The sequence below is a fragment of the Hypanus sabinus genome, chromosome 7 (assembly GCF_030144855.1).
Source record: "Hypanus sabinus isolate sHypSab1 chromosome 7, sHypSab1.hap1, whole genome shotgun sequence".
NCBI lineage: Eukaryota > Metazoa > Chordata > Chondrichthyes > Myliobatiformes > Dasyatidae > Hypanus > Hypanus sabinus.
Genome location: NC_082712.1, coordinates 148,649,879 through 148,667,028, shown reverse-complemented (window position 1 = coordinate 148,667,028; position 17,150 = coordinate 148,649,879). Strand labels below are relative to the sequence as shown.

Below are 17,150 nucleotides of genomic sequence, written 5' to 3'. Positions count from 1 at the left end.
TATTTTTGTGCAACGCACAAAGCACTGGAGGAACTTAGTGAATCAGACAGCATCTATGGAAGAAATAGTCAATATTTTGGATTAAAACCAATCATCTGAACACAAATCTAGATGAAAAATGTTGACCCAAAATGTCAACTGTCCAGTTCCTCCACAGATGCTTTATGACCCGCTGAGCTCCACTGCCGCTTTGTGTGTTGCTCCGGATTCCAACATCTTCAGTTCCTTCAGTCTCCATTTCTACACAATGCTGCACAACACAAGAAATGCAACACAGGGGGATAGCTGCATGCACTTAACTAGGAATAGCTCCAAGATCCATTGATGTTGGCCTTCAGAAATCTGAGAATAGCCCCTAGATCAAATAATGTCTGGCTGTGTCATAAGTTCTAAAAGCCAGAACCGAGGCAAAACAGATCTGATCCCATTGCTCAAAGAAGTTCTTTATCGCTGTAATCTCATCAAGATTAATGAAGGCAGCCACAAACCCTAACTGATATATAAGGAAGATCATGATAATCACCCTTTAGCAGATGTTCAAGTGCCCAGCTGACAGCTGATACTAACTATAATACTGGAGCAATTCAACATTTAAGATAGGTAATAAGAAATAAAAGAAATAATGACAATAACACAGTATCATGTTCATGCAATACTTCCATTTTCTGGATTTCCTTAGCATTTAAAACTCTATTTTCTGTCTTGAATATACTTTGAGCTTCCACAATCCTATCCATCTTCTATTGAAGAAAATGCATCTCTTCTACACCCTGAACCCCCAACTTCTTATTGTGAGATTCTAACTCTTAGTTCTAGATACATCAGCCAGACAAACATCAATCTCACAAAAGCTCAGCTCAGCCCCTAAAAAAAGTTGTGTGTGTCATCGAGATCATCTCTCATTCTTGTAAACTCAAGGGAGCAGGCTCGGGTTGGCAAACTCACTAATGGAGTATAGCAAACACCAGTGCTTGGGTCCCAGTTTTTCAAAATCTGTATCAATGACTGAGGGAACTGCCATTTTTCCAAGTTTGCAAATGATAAACTAAGTAGAATTGGGAGAATATAAAGAGGCTATAAGGGATAAGGACCATCTGATTGATAGGACGAGAACATGGCAAATAGAATATGGTATGGGAAAATGTGATAATGTCTACTTAATGCACAAGACTGAAAAGCAAAGAATTCTTTTTAAAAGGCTTCTTTAAATCTTCAAAAGACAATTTCTAAGTCTAAATTTTTTCATACTAAATACTGAATAGCACTGATCACCAATGTGATTCACTGAAAGTTAGCATACAGATGCAGGTAACAGTTAGGAAAGCCTTAGTTAACAAAAGATTTGTATACAAAAGCCAAGAAGTTTTACTACAGATCCACAGGGGTTTAAAGACCATAAGATATAGGAGCAGAATTAGGCCATTTTGCCGATTGAGTCTGTTCCGCTATTTCATCATGGCTGATCCATTTTCCTTCTTCTCTCCAAACTCCGGTATTCTCCCCGTTTATATTCTAGACCTCTCAAAATTAATGCTAACATCACATTTGTCTTCCTCACCATCAACTCAACCTGGGAATTATCATTTAGGGAATCCTACATGAGGACTCCCAAGTCCCTTTTGCACCTGAGATTTTTGAATTTTCTCTCCATTTAAAAAAAAGTCTACCCTTTTATTTCCTATATCAAAGTGCATGACCATACACTTACTGACACTATATTCCATTTGACACTTCCTTGCACATTATCCGAATATGTCTAAGTCCTTTTTTAGCCTCTGTTTCCTCAAAACTACCCACCTCCCTCATCTATCTTGGGGCAAACTTGGCCACAAAGCCATCAATTCCATCATCTAAATCATCAACATTTAACTTAAAAAGCAGTCCCAACATAGACCCCTCTGGAACACCACTAGTCACTGACAGCCAACCAGAAAAGGCTTCCTTTATTCCCATTCATTGATTTCGGCCAATCAGTCACTGCTTTATCCATGCTAGAATCTTTCCTGTAATACCATGGGCTCTAAATGTGTTACGCAGACTCATGTGTGGCACCTTGACAAAGGCCTTCTAAAGTTCCAAAAACACAACCACTCCCAATTCTCCTTCATTTATCCTGCTTCTTATTTCTTCAAAGAATTCCAACAGATTTATCAGGTAAGGTTTTCTCCTCAAGGAAACCATGCTGACCATGTTGGCATTTATTTCAAGGGGAATAGAATATAAAAGCAAGAAGATAATGCTGAGGCTTTATAAGACACTAGTCAGGGCACACATGGAGTATTGACAACAGTTTTGGACCCATATCTCAGAAAGGAGAGCGTCCAGAGGAGGTTCACGAAGATGATTCTGGGAATGAAGAGGTTAACATATGAGAAGCATTTGACTTGTAGTCACTGGAATTTAAAAGAATGTGGGGAGAATCTCATTGAAACCTACCGAATGTTGAAAGGACTAGATAGGGTGGATGTGGGGAGGATGTTTCATATGGTGGGGGGTATCCAGAACTAGAGGGCATAGACTCAAAATTGAGGGGACAACCTTTTAGAACAGAGGAAAGGAGGAACTTTAGCCAGAGACTACTGAATCTGTGGGGCGGAAGTTGAGAGTTTTCTGATCGGTCAGGGCATCAAAGGATATGGCAAGAAGGCAGGTCTATGGGTTTGAGCAGGATCCGGGATCAGCCACGATGGAATAGCGGAGCAGACTTGATGGGCTGAATGGCCTAATTCTGCTCATATGTCTTATGGTCTTAGGCCTATTTTGTCATGTGCCTCCAAGTACCCTGAAACAACATCCTTAACAATTGACTCCATCATCTTCCAAATCACTCAGGTCAGACTACCTGGCCTATAATTACCCTCCTTCTGCCTCTCTCTCTTCTTGAAGAATGAAATTTGCAATTTTCCAAACCACTGAGGTCAGACTAAGTGGCCCATAATTACCTTCCTTCTGCCTCTCTCCCTTCTTGAAGAATGAAATTTGTAATTTTCCAGTCTTCTGGAACCATGCCAGAATCTATTGATTCCTGAAAGATCATTACTAATGCCTCCACAACCTCTTCAGCCACCTCTTTCAGAAATCTTCACTGAGTGGGGAATCTTTGGAACTCTCTACCCTAAGAAATTTTGGAAGCTCACTCTCTGAGATAATTCAAAACTGAGATGTGTCAATAGTAAGAGAATCAAAGGGTATGAAAATAGTGCAGGAAATGGCACGGAGGTAGAAGATACGGCATAATCTTGTTGAATCGTGGAACAACCTCAAAATGCCAAATGGCCTACTCTTGTTTCTATTGCCCTTGTTCTTCCTATATGCCAAAAGAACTGCCTCTGCATTAAAAATCTGATAGAAGTCAATGCAGCGATAAGTTAATATAACTCCTATGTACCTCCGGTTCATAACTTGTCTCTTTATCATCCTTAGGTGACTGTCCTCCCTTCTCAGGAGAGTTTGTCAGAACTTTCTTCACATCTATGCATTTTCCAGCATCTTCTGCTATCTCCGCAATGGTCAGAGGTATTGTATTTTGTTCCTTTGTGTCCTCTGGAAATAAAAAGACCTTAATATTTAATCAGAAACTTAAATACTACTTTTGTTCTGGTGGAACACAGCATTTTGTGTGTGTCAATCGAATTAAATCAAGTTTAATTATCATTCAAGCCATACATAGATACAGCTGAATAAGACAGCATTCCTTAGGGGACAAGGTGCAAAGCATTAAAAAATAACAGGCAAACATTAAAAAAAAAGTGAGTAACAAATTCAAAGAAGCATATTCAGTAAAAAATATATACATACACTCCAAGACCCCGAGCAACAATGTCCAGCAATCAATGGTACAATCTCCTGACAGTACACAGACGCACACAATCCAGCCTGTTATTCCACCACTCAAACATGGAAGAGCAAAACTGAAGGGCAAGGCTCAGTCGCAGCACAGCTCAACCATGCTGTAGGACTTCCACACTTCTCAGTTGGTCCGCAACAGCAGACAAACCCAAGGCTTGTGGCCTAGTTCTCATTATAAACAAGGATACTGTCAACTGTCCCTCCATCAGACCAGGGTAACAAGCCTGCAGTAATTTACATTATCACTATCCAAGAGTCTTGCAATCGTAAGACAAATGTCTAAGACAATCTTCCATGGATATACTGCACCAACTTCGATGCTTCTGAGTAGCGGACAGCAACACGGTCTGCAGCCAGGTCAGCTCCTCCGAACCCAAACCAGTTCTTCCAACATCCCGGGGTGGCGGCAGGGTGGTCCTCTGATATACCCACAAAATAGGACCTGCCAAAGGATCTCGGCTTGAAAAGTTGACTGTACTGTTTTCCATAGATGCTGCCTGTCCTGCTGAGTTCATCCAGCATTTTGTTGCTTGGATTTCCAGCATCTGCAGATTCTCTCTTGTTTGTCCTCTGATATCCCTACCAGCACCTCCGACACACCAGCAGGCTCCTCCGATATCCTGACTAGCTTCTCCCATAGCCCAAATGGCCCCTTTGACAACTCGACTGGCCCCTTCAACACCTCAGCCAGCTCTCTCTCCAACGCCGGGGCCGACCCCTTCAACATCTCACCCAGCTCTGCTGCCGACACCAGTCCAGGAACTCTGATCAACGAGCAGCTCACTAATGGAGTAGCCTGCAGTACCCAATGTACTTGGAGTATAATTGTCTTTAGATTGTAAAAAACAAATTTTACAAAGAATAAAGCACCTTTGGTTGGCCCCGCAAAAAGCCGTTTTGTTCGCATGCACTGCCATCTTACAGGAAGATTTTACGTGTCGGGATTTTAGTGTGGATTCCTCAATGCAATACTAGCATGGTGACATTTTATTGCACCATTAACCTAGAAAATCCCCACACACATTTTGCCCTCTGCCATTTATGAAAAAGAACAAATTCAGTTTTCCTTGGGATCAGTTCCTTATGACCTTCATTATGTTGCAGAAAATACTAATAATTTCTCCAATAGAAATTTATAAATTATCTAAGATTAGAAACTCAGTATGGAGGAAGACAGAAATTTAGATTTCCATTTGTGAAGACCAATAAACCTCAAGCACAGTTACAAAATCTAAATTTTAAAAATGGACTATTAATGCTACCTAACAAAAACTAAGGCACCTTTAAGTGAATTGAGATACAGAGGGATTTTGGAGTCCATGCCCAGAGTTCCCAGAAAGTGGCAAAACAAGTAGATAAGATGATAAAGGCATTACAAAGCATTCTTTCCTTCATTGGCCAGGATATTATGTAGAAAAGTCAGTAAGTCAAATTTCAGTTGTATAAACCTTTGGCTAGACCCTCATTTCTGCTATTGATTACAGTCCTGGGTGTCCCATTGCACTTGGCAATAAAACATTTCAAGCAGCAATCCACAGTCTCAATCTCCTCAAGGGAAAAGCAAGATAGACCAGGGAATTTAAGAGTTGCCAGAATCATAGCCACCTTCAAGAAAGAAGAGAAATCCAGATGTGGATTTCTTCCTCCTAATAATAAAATCATTGTCACAATAAAAGTCATTATCAGGGTTCTGGCTCTATTCAATAGCATCCACAATGACACAATCTTCACATGCAACTCAACTCCAAGAAAAATGCAGAAAGCAGCGGCATATTCTACAAATGGCCTTAACAAAGCTTTTAAACCTTTGAATCTAGGAGGTACTATGGAATACACTCCTTAAATTAGGCTACCTACAGAAATTCAACTCCCATCTTACTTTGGATTGATGACAGCACAAAAACTAGATTTTGTGCTGTCTACAACAAAGCTTGTCTCAGTCTAGGTTACAGTGGTACCCCAAAACTTTTCTCACTCTTTCTCTAATGTGTCCTTTAAGAGTGGTACTGAATCATTAGAAACTTTTCATAGTTCACTTCAAAAAATTGAAACTCAGTTGTCAAGGTATAGTGCTCAGATAATGTGTGTGTTTGTGCATGCAGGCAGTCCAAATTCTAATCCATCATCAACTCAATAACAGAAATATATGATAGAACGAGATGTCCCCTCAACAGGTCCTCTACCAAACTGTCTCTGAAGCCTCCATTACCCTCTGACTCTCTGACAATAAAAGGCTTTATATACCATTTGGTCAGACCACATATGCAAGCAGTTCTGGCCCCATATCTAAAAGAAGAAGGCATTAGAGAGGGTCCAGAGGAGAATTACCATGGGAATGAAAGCATTAATATATTAGAAGTGTTTGATGGCCCTCGACATGTATTTGCTGGAGTTTAGAAGAATGAGGAGAGATTCTTCGAAGCCTATCAAATACTGAAAGGTCAAGATAGAGTGAACGTGGAAAAGATAGTTCCTATAGTGGGGGGAGTCTAGGGGCAGTGGGCATAGCCTCGGAATAAAGGGATACCCCTTTAGAACAGAGATTAAAAGGAATTTGTTTCACCAGAGGATAGTGAATATATGGACTTCATTGCCACAGATGGCTAAGAAGACCAAGCTATTGGATTATACTTCATACAGAGGTTAATAACTTCTTGATTAGTATGGACATCAGATGTTACCGAGAGAAGGCAAGAGAACAGGACAAGAGGAAAATGGATCAGCCATGATGACGTGATGCAGCAGACTCAATGGGACAAATAGCATGATTCTGCTCCTATTGTGTTATGGTCTCATAAAAATTCATGAGAACCTCTCATATAAGAAACCACCTCTCTATTGCCTTTGGTCAAATGAGGAAAAACTCATGGCATACTGGAGATCGCTGTATTCCTGGATGGGCAATAGATGGCATCTCAGGGCACTGGATAAAATACCACTAACACAGCTCAGCAAAATCCCCCAAGTTCATTGGAAGGATAAGCAAAACAGCATCATTGTGCTCATTCAGGCCAACATCCCCAGCATCAAGGCTCTGATACATTCAGACCATTACATAGAGAAAACTATGTTATTTACAGCCCAACACCAAGTCCCATAATCCAATCCATAGCCTTCATGAGCCACTCTCTGTTCAGAGGCAGTTATAAGTAGATAATAGATGTTGGCCTAGAAAGGGATGTCCACATCCTGTCAATGAATAAAAGAAATACTAAATTTTAATCCAATTTGACAGAGCTGCTTACCTTTGCTAAGGTGAATAAATGAATCCAAAAATTCCTCATATGTTTGTTCATGGCTCCTGCAAAACTTTTCCAAAGCATCACAAGTTATACCTTCCTTCTCCATTGTTGAAAGAATCATAAACAATAGTGTATTTTATGCATTACTCTGGAATAGAAAAGAAATGTTGTAAAAGACATAATGCACCAAAATTCACAGATATTTTCAGCAAATCTAAGGTGAGGGTGGGGGGGGGCATTGAGAGGAAAGAAGTCTCCATATCAAATCAAATGTTCAAGCATTTTAATTCCAGGTGTTTTAGGTGAAATTAAATTTGATAACTACCTAATAGGAATTGCTAACTAAGTGGTTATCTTTTAATTGACATTGTTCCAGTTTAGTTGTAAAAGAATGGAAATCAAAATTGCATTTACCATGCTCAAGAACAAATAAATAACTACATTGCATTCATTTTTATTGTGCAAGACTGTAACATGGAGACATTTTGGACACAATAGAATCTCACAAACTGCAAATTTGATGAATGATCAGCATTCCCTTTTAGTTATCATCCACTCATTGAAACATTTGCTCCTTTAAATGTTAAATCCAACTGCATGGGAGGTTGGTCAGATAGGTTCAGTTGCTTGGCATTCAAGATAAGGTCAGAAGTTGGATTAGACACTGGCTTTGTGAGAGAAACCAGAGAGAGATAGCAGATAGTTGCCTCTCTGACTGGAGGCTTGTGACTTGTGGAGTGCTGCCAGGATTGGTGCTGGATCTGTTGTTGTTTGTCATCTATATTAATGATCTGGATGACAATGTCATTAACCGCATCAGCATATTTGTAGATGACATCAAGATTAGGATGGAGTGGACAGCGAGGAAGACTATCAGAACTTGTTGCAGGATCTAAACCAGCTGGAAAATGGCAGATGGAATTTAATGCGCTTCAGTAGGACCACCCAGGGTAGGTCTTACATAGTGAACAGTAAGGTATGGAGGAGTGCTGTAGAACTAAGGGATCTGGGAAAACAGATCCATAATTCATTGAAAGTGGTGGCAGAGGTAGATAGAGTTGTAAAGGAAGTTTTTGGCACATTGACCTTCATAAATCAAAATATTGAGTACAAGAGATGGGATGTTATATTCAAGTTTTATAAGATGTTGGTGAGGTCTAATTTGGGGTATTGTGTGCAGTTTTGGTCACCTACTTACAGGAAGTATGTAAATTAGCTTGAAAGAGAGTACAGAGAAAATTTACAAGGATGTTGCTGGGACTGGAAGACCTGAGTGATAAGGAAAGATTGAACAGCTTAGGACTTTATTCCTTGGAACATAAAAATTGAGTGGAGATTTGACAGAGATATACAAAATAATGGAGCGTATAGATTGGGTAAAAGTCAGCAGGATTTTTCCACTCAGTTTGGGTGAAACTACAACTAGAAGTCATCGTTAAGGGTGAAAGGTGAAAAGTTTAAGCCGAAAAGAGGGGAAACCATTTCAGAGGGTTGTGAGAGTGTGAAACAAGCTGCCAGCGCAGGTGCTGCATGAGAGCTCGATTTCAACATTTAAGAGAAGTTGGAAAAGGTACATGGTACATGAGATATGGAGGGCTATGGACCCAGTGTAGGTTGATGGGAGTAGGCATATTAAATGGTTTGGCATGGACTAGGTGGGCCGAAGGCCAGTTTCTATGCTACACTTTTCTATGACTCTTTGCATACATGGCCAATCAATCCTGGACCTATTATTTTCTGAATACTGGTAATTCAGGAATTATGGCAAACATATTTATATTAAGTACAGCTCTGAATAAAATCTAGTGAACAAATATAAAGATGTCTGATATAGTGATAGCTTTTATCTTCAGTGAGCTGGAGTGTAAAGGGAGAATTAATATGAGTATTATAAAAAAGTATAGATAGAATCATATATTTTGAGTATTGAGTATTTTATAATTGGAAAAACTCACAAAGCAAATAATGAATCCGAATATAGCTTATGTTTTCAAAATTAATTGTTTTTAACAATGAAACAAGGATACTAAATCACAAAGCATTTAAAAACATAACAGATAAAATCTATTACAGAGCAGGTACCCAACTTCTGCAATTTTTTTCCTCTGGGGAATCATGAATGAACCAGTACAAAATGTTTACATGAAGCAATCTCAATGATTTATGCAAAACTTGGTGGTTTGGTAACAGGAAGCATTTGTATCTATTGTCTGACTTCTAGCATTGATAACTAAGTTAGAATACATATAAACTGATGCCATGTTTTTAAAGCTTGTCCAAAAAAGTAGTAGAAAATACCTTTAGATAAATTACCCAATTTATTTGTTGATGTTATAACTGACATCAGAAGTGAAAATGATCCCCTGAAGAAAACATGCAATCAAGTAAGTGAGCAAATTATTTCTTTGCAGTATGGCTGTATTTTTACAAATAATTGTGTAGGAATGTAAATAGAACTAAATCAATTGTTTATGATCTTTTATTGAGCTGTTTTTACTCAAGTGCAATATTTCACTAAAGGAATGAAGAACTTGCAATTATCATTCTGTGCTTCATTCACTATGATGTTCTAAAACATGTCTCTGTCAATAAAATATAGATACTGCAAACAGCAACTTAGATGTATCTTCTTTTGTGGTACTAACTGAGGAGGAAAAATACTGGTTATTAAACTGAAAGAACTTGTAATTCCTTTTCAAAAAAATGCCATGGTCTATGAAATCATGTCGCCCACACGGACCACAATAATCATTAGAAGCCCGTTTGTACTAATCACATTTAAACACTCCACTCCCTTCCTCATGAAGTCCCATTAACTTACCCATCTGAGGGGTTTTGGGATATGATAGAAAACTGGAAGGAAGTCACACGGAAAACTTGCAAACTCTACACAGACAGCACTGGAAATCAGGAAATGATCTTGGGTCGCAGGAACTGTAAGACCGCAGTTCTACCAGCTGTGCCACTGGGCTGGCCACAAAAGTGGGACTTTGTTAACTCACAATTCCTCTTAACCCCAATATCAGTTAGAAGGACAAGGGCAGCAAAAGCATGGGAGTTGCCCTCTAAGCCACATACCATTCTGACTTAAAAAGACCGTATACCAGTACTTGTTCCAGTAAGATGGCGGCGCGCACAGACGCAGCGGCTTCTATGGGGTCAACGGAAGGTTTTATTCTCGTGTTAAATGGTTTTGTTACATTCGTAAGACCTTCCTGGACATTAAGAACTTGAAGTACTGCAGGTCTACTCCATTAGCAAGTTGCTCATTGATGCAAGGAGACTGGACTTGGTAAGGACCATGGTGGCATGGAACACTGCAAGTCCAATTCACTAGTTTCTTAGCAGGGAGGCTGTATGGCATCAGTCACAGTGAGGACTAGGCCTCAAGCTGTGGTGTTGCCTGTCTGCAGCTGACCAGGGGAGGCGTTGGAGTTGCGTGGGCTTCATGGGAGACCAGAGGCGATGTGTGCAGTATCCACGGTGGATTCGGTGCTGTCCCCCATTGCTCTCTCGGCAGAAGGCAAATTATATTGTGTTTCATTGCAGACTACCGCAACACTCATGGACTCAGCAACTTGGACTATATTTCTTCTGTATATTACTACTATTTTATATGTGCCTTGTGCTGTGTAAGACAATTGGTACTGTATTCTGTACCTTGGCTCCAGAGTAACACTGTTTTGTTTAGCTGTATTCATGTATGGCTGAATGACATTTAAACTTGAACCTGATCATGGTTTCTTCATCACCACTGGGTCAATAACATGGACCTCTCTCATTAATGGCATTGTGGGTATATCCACATCTCAAGGACTGCTGCAATTAAGAAGGCAGCTCACCACCACCTTCTCAAAGGCAATGAAGGATGGATAGTTAAAGCTGGTTCCACTGCAAAGCCCACACCCCTGAAATCAGGGTTTCCAAACCTGGGGTCCATGGACCCCTTGCTTAATGGTATTGGTTTATGGCATAAAAAAGGTTGGGAACCCCTGCCTTAAATGAATAAAAAAAGATTTAGCAAACATTAAAACATTTCCCTTCATCAAGCCCTCGCAGTCATCTTGACACCCCACAATGCTTTCCTATCTGTTTGCACAATTCTAGTACAGAGCACAAGGATCTCAAATGCAGCTAGAGTCCATGAATAGCAACAGGTAAACATCTTCAATGACATTGGACAAGTGACAAACATCAAGATGATAATATCACATTTTTTCCCATCAGATAATGGCATGAAATTTTTTGTGTCAGTCCAAGAAGGCATAAACAGCTGTGGTTAAATGTCTCCTCTAAGCAGCAGCTTCACATCTGCATAATTTCTTCAGAATGATATGGTAATATCAGTGTAATTTCTTAAACATAGGACATACAGTACTGTGCAAAAGTCTTCATCGCCTATATGTAGCTAGGTGCCTAATACTTTTGCACCGTACTGTATTAATTTTCTGTAATGCACTGTACTGCTGACACAAAAAAAATTCATGATTTATCTGAGTGATGATAAACCTGATTCTGATATGGGTCTCTAGTGTAGACTGGATTGGAAAAAGGGAACGGAGAGGGGAGGGAGTGGGAGGCAACAGAGAGGCATTCTATAACAATCAATAAACCAATTGTTTAGAATCAAATGACATTGCCTGGTGTTTCAGGGCTGGGTGTGTCTGCACCCGCGCCAATCCAACACTCGGCACTCCTTCCCTTCCACCTGTCCCACACACCTCCCGCAGCGCTCCACCATCACCATTCCCAACATCCTTTGCTATTGCCAGATTTACAAACTCGCTCTCCACTCCACCTTGACAAATACAGTACTATGCTAAAGCTTAGGCACCCTAGCTATAAATATGTGGAAACTAGTAAGCCTGGACAAACATTAGTTTTGTTTAATTCTCTTAAGCATGCTACATACTGCTCTTTGCTCACTAAAGTGCAATTCAATCGATAGCAAATTAGCTCACTGAATTACACTGAGACTATGCCATGCAACAGGTCAGGACACAATTGATCCAATATCATCTAAATCTCTTATCTTCTCATTTTATTGCTTCTTCAAGATAATTCAAGCATAATTCACCTTTTTGAAGTCTGTGCTGGTTAGAAAGAGAGAGAATTTTGGAAACAGATTATGGTCATCAATGTTACTTTTTCAAGTAGCGTATTTGCGCTAACATCTCTTCCTCCCTGGCAATCAACACAGGCACAGCACAAGAATGTGTGCTTAGCCACTGCTCTACTCTCTCTAAACTCTCCATACACATGGCAAAGCACAGCTCAAATGCCATTTATAAATTGGCCAATTACACCGCAGATGTTAGCAGAATCTTAGATGGTAACAAGGAGATATATGGGCAACATAAATTTTCTCTGTACTCTTTCAATCTTACTGACATCTTTTCAGTAGGTAGGTGACCAAAACTGCACACAATATCCCAAATTAGGCCTCGCCAGTATCTTATACACCTTCGACATAACATCCCAGCTCCTGGGGTCAAAGTTTTGATTTATGAAGACCAATGTACTAAAATCATTCTCTATGACCCTATCTGCCTGTGACACCATTTTCAAGGAATTATGTATCTATATTCCCAGATGATTCTGGGAGTGGTAACACTCCCGCTACCACTCATGGTCTAAGTCCTACTCTGCTTTGTCCTCCCAAAGTGCAACATCCAATACTTGACTGCAGTAAATTCCATCTGCTATTTCTCAGCCCATTTTTACAACTGATCCAGATCCAGCTTCAACCTTTGGCAGTCTTCTTTGGTGTACACTACACCCCCAACCTTGGTGACATCCACAAAGTTACTGATCCAGTTTACCACATTAACATCCAGATTGTTGATAAAGAATACAAACAATGGACCCAGCAGTGATCCCTACGGCACACCACTGATCACAAGCCGCCAGTCAGAAAGGAAACCATCTGCTACCACTCTCTGCCTTCTACAAAACCACTGTCTAATCCAATTTATTACCTCCATCCTGAATGCCATGTGACTGACTGCACCCTCTTGACCAACCTCCCAAGTGGGACATTGTCAAAGGCCTTGCTAAAGTCCATTTAGACAAGATACACTGTCTTGCCTTCATCAACTTTCCCGGTAACTTACTCGAAAAACTTTGAAATTGGTTTGACCTGATCTACCATGCACAAAGCCACGTTGACTATCCCTGATCAGTCCGTTAATCCAAATACTTATATATCAAATTATTTAGAATACCTTCCAATAACTTCTTGTTTCAAATGGGCTTCCAATTTAGATAACGCCTTGCTGGCAGCATACAAAACTACTAACTACTCTATTGATCACACTTTACCTGGAAAAATATCACTGCAATCAATAGACTGTGACTTCCCTTTTGTAAATAAGCTTTTGAATCGCCTGTATGACCTGGCATTTTTGCAGTGTGAACTGAAATCTCAAAGGTGCATCATGGTTACGTTGTGACGTGTGCGGGCCAAATCAAGGTGGTGGGACATAGGTCTGAGAGTGAAGTTGTCCATTGCTGGAGCCGACTTGGAGCCAATTCAAAGCAGCAGATCCGAAGCAAGGCAGAGTTGAGGTGGCAGGGTCCAGGCCTAAGAGCGAGGAACAATCCAATGTTTAATCGATTTAAGTGCCAGGCCAGATTGGAAAGGTCAGTATGGGCTGAAACAAGGCAGCGAAGCCCAGGCCTGACAGCGTATCGAGGCAGCAGAGCCTGGGTCTGAGAATGACAAACAAACCAAGGCTTGGGCAATTTAAGCACTCGGCCAGATTGAAAAAGTCAGTGTCGGGGCAGGAGAAAAGCGGCAAGCTGATGTTCAGCTCATTACTCGGCAAGGTCTTGGCACTGAACTAAGGCTGTGGCCTGTAACTGACGAGCTCCTGTACCCTCTGTAGTGATGACTGGCTTTGTGGCTGTGAACTCAGTTTCATGAATTTTAGTACTAAATGTTATTTGCTTACTTGTTATTGTTTGTACTATTGGATAACTTTGCACATTGGGTATTTATCGGTCATTTTTACTGGGTTTCTTTGTTTTGCAGCTGCCTGTAAGGAAACAAATCTCAAGGTTGTATAAAGTCTGCATATGTTGATAATAAATGAGCTTTGAACTATAAACTTTGCAACTCCTGATGTCAGGCTCACCCAACTTTAATTTCCTGGTTTATTCTTAAAACCTTTCTAAACAATGGAACATTAACTATCCTCCAATCCTGCAGCAACTCACCCTGGCTAAGTTGTTTTAAGTATCTCTGCTCACTTCCCTTGGGGTGCACCTTGTCAGGCTCTAGGGATTTATCTACCCTAATTTGCCTCAGGACAGAAAAGATCTCCTCCTTTGTAATCTGTATACAGTCCATGATCTCAGTGCTGCTTTACCTTCCCATTCTCCACATTGAGCTCTGTCTGTTCAGTGTGGAGAATGGGAAGGCAAAGCAGCAGTGAGCTCATGTTTCTATCCATTTCACCATCTTGTCAATGTCATCCTAGTTTCCACTTCCATCAAGAATATCTATCTTGCCAAGTTTTGTAACTTCTATCACTGCAAAAACTAAGCCATTTAAAAATTATGCATAACATGATACATACAAAACTATTAAAGGACGCCATTACAAATTATGTCCTTTTCAGAAAAACATCCATCTGTTTTCAACAAAACATCAAACAAATTCTGTATCACAAAGCTAATTCTTCTCTATAATGCTGCAATATTACTTCAGCTTTGTGGAACTGTATCAACAAAAAGTTCCAATGATCAACTTTTTCTAATAGCATCTTCTGCTAGACTGTCTGCTTTCTTCATGACACAAAACATATCTTCATTGGAATGACGAACCATATTATATGGCTCTGGACTGAGCAATGAAGCCCACAAAGGTAGACAAAGCCTCAAAATAAAATTCGGTAACAGAATAATCCTGGCCAAAATGCTTCAGACACACAGATCTGCCAATTGTCAAGGATGCCAAGATTTTCAATGAGTTCAAGTATCACTGGAATTCAGAAATTATTTTAACATTGTTTTAAAAAAAAACTTAACTTTGTTTCTTCCTTTTATCCTTACATCTCTAAAGTCCCAATTCAAGTTAAGTGACTCACAGGTCCTTACCCGAAGTAGCCCGGGCATAATCTAAATGCAGGTTTCCTAGTCAACAGATTTCATGTGATTCTAATAGCAGAGTACAGCCAGGAAATAGCCTGCTGAGTCTGGCCAGTAAATTTGCAATTTCAAGGACTGTTATAGATTGTCAGAACTGCTGACAAAATCCAGCAAATCAAAATTAATATTTTCCGTAACACCTATAATATTTTTAAATCGATTTTACAAACGGCATGACCACTTTGTCAACTTGATAAATATCATGGTAATCCTGAATTGGATCTTCACTTACTGTGGCACTTGAAGCTTTAGAATTCTGCCTCTTTTATTAGGTCCATCTTCATCAATTTCTTCTCAGTGAATTACAATCAACAGAAACACACTCCATTCATTGGAATTTCTATCCAGAATGTTCTTTGCTCAAAACATTTTGCATTTTAACTTGCTAGAATACAAGTTGATAACAGCATACCAGGAAAGCTTAACTAAAGAGATTAACTGCTTACCTCTTTAACAAGGATTTAAAAATAAACAAAGAAATATTAAAGGTTGCTAAAAAAAATACGGGTCATATTCGAACAAGCTTATTAATAGCATGTGCATCACTACTTTTTCATCCAACTTTATTACAATGAATATAAATCAAAGTGGTCAATCTCCTTTGTTAATTGATAATTAATTCCTTCCTCTGCTTGTTTATCTCTTAAAAACTGAACCTGTTAATGAACAAAGAATTGCATGATTGTTATTACAAAAGATACAAACAGCATTAAGTCAAACCAGGACCTCATCACGTAGCATATGGTTTCCAGCAGGGATATATTTCTAAACCTATTTATCCCTTGGATCATTTTGAGAAACAAATATTTCTTACGATGAACTTACCTCACATTGCAACTTACATTTGAACTGCAATCATATTACCCTTAATATACGAAAATCTCATTTGTGATAGAGGAATAATATTAAATACCTAATTACGTAATACTTTATATTTATATTATTTAATATTAGAGGGGCAGAATATTAGTGTAGTGATTAGCGCAACATTTTACAGTATAGGCGACAAGGTTTCAATTCCTGCCACTTCTTGTAACGAATTTGTACATTCTCCCCATGATCGTGTAGGGTTCCTTCCACAGTCCAAAGAAGTAACAGTTGATAGGTCAATTGATCATTGTAAATTATCCCGTGATCAGGCTTGGCTTAAATTAGGAGACTGTTGGCCAGCATGGCTCAAATGGTTAACAGTGCCTGTTCTGCACTGTACCTCAAGAAATAAATAACAATTATAAAAGTATTATATAAAACCTCTGGAAATAATTCAGTAAGTTATAAATTAAAGAGAGCATAGAGTTCTTCATTCTGTGGTTTGAACTGATGAAACAGGCATCTGTCAACTCCTTTTCTTGGAAGAAGATTTTATACAGTGATAACCACAATAAAATGTAATGTTTGCTAAGTACAAAATACAGAAGGATCAGAAATAAGTCAGTGCATGCTCTTTACAGTCAATTCTATTCTTCAGTCTAATTTTTGTAAGTGATTAGTTCACCAAATATTGTGTAGTACAAACCAGGAGATTTAAAGATTCTATTTCTTCATTTTTTTTGTAGGTACATTTGAAATAATTCACAGAAGCAAGTTCAGTATGTTGCAATGTCAATTCTTTCACAACAGAAGAGCATAGTTTTGAATATACTTTTTGCAGACCTGGAGTAGATTAGAAACTGCTGCCTGCAAGGTCCATTATACAAGCCACCAGATCAGGCATGTTCATTTTTAAAGGAACTAAAGAAACAACATTCTACTAAATAAATCACCATATTTTGAATACACGTAAAATATCCAAAGGAAAATAAGGTAAGTAGTTTATAGTATCTCTGTTTTTTTCTTTTGCTTTAAATTGTTGAATTCTAAATTGAAAATGTTTAGACAAATGTGTTGTGCCAGCTCACTTTCCTACTT

General features: G+C 39.2%; 1 protein-coding gene across 5 annotated transcripts in view; it reads right to left on the bottom strand.

Annotated features, from left to right (window-relative positions):
• Positions 1-17,150, bottom strand: part of iftap (intraflagellar transport associated protein) — a 38,105-nt gene that overhangs the window by 13,510 nt on the left and 7,445 nt on the right. For 4 of the 5 annotated variants that reach the window (XM_059975956.1, XM_059975957.1, XM_059975955.1 and 1 more), the window contains 2 exons: positions 7,095-7,239; positions 3,389-3,543 (listed from right to left, as the gene is read on the bottom strand). In XM_059975956.1, the coding sequence (XP_059831939.1) occupies positions 3,389-3,543; positions 7,095-7,212 (273 nt within the window). In that variant the 5' untranslated portion in view covers positions 7,213-7,239. The remainder of the gene's footprint in view (positions 1-3,388; positions 3,544-7,094; positions 7,240-17,150) is intronic. The other variant, XM_059975960.1, reaches the window with a different exon arrangement.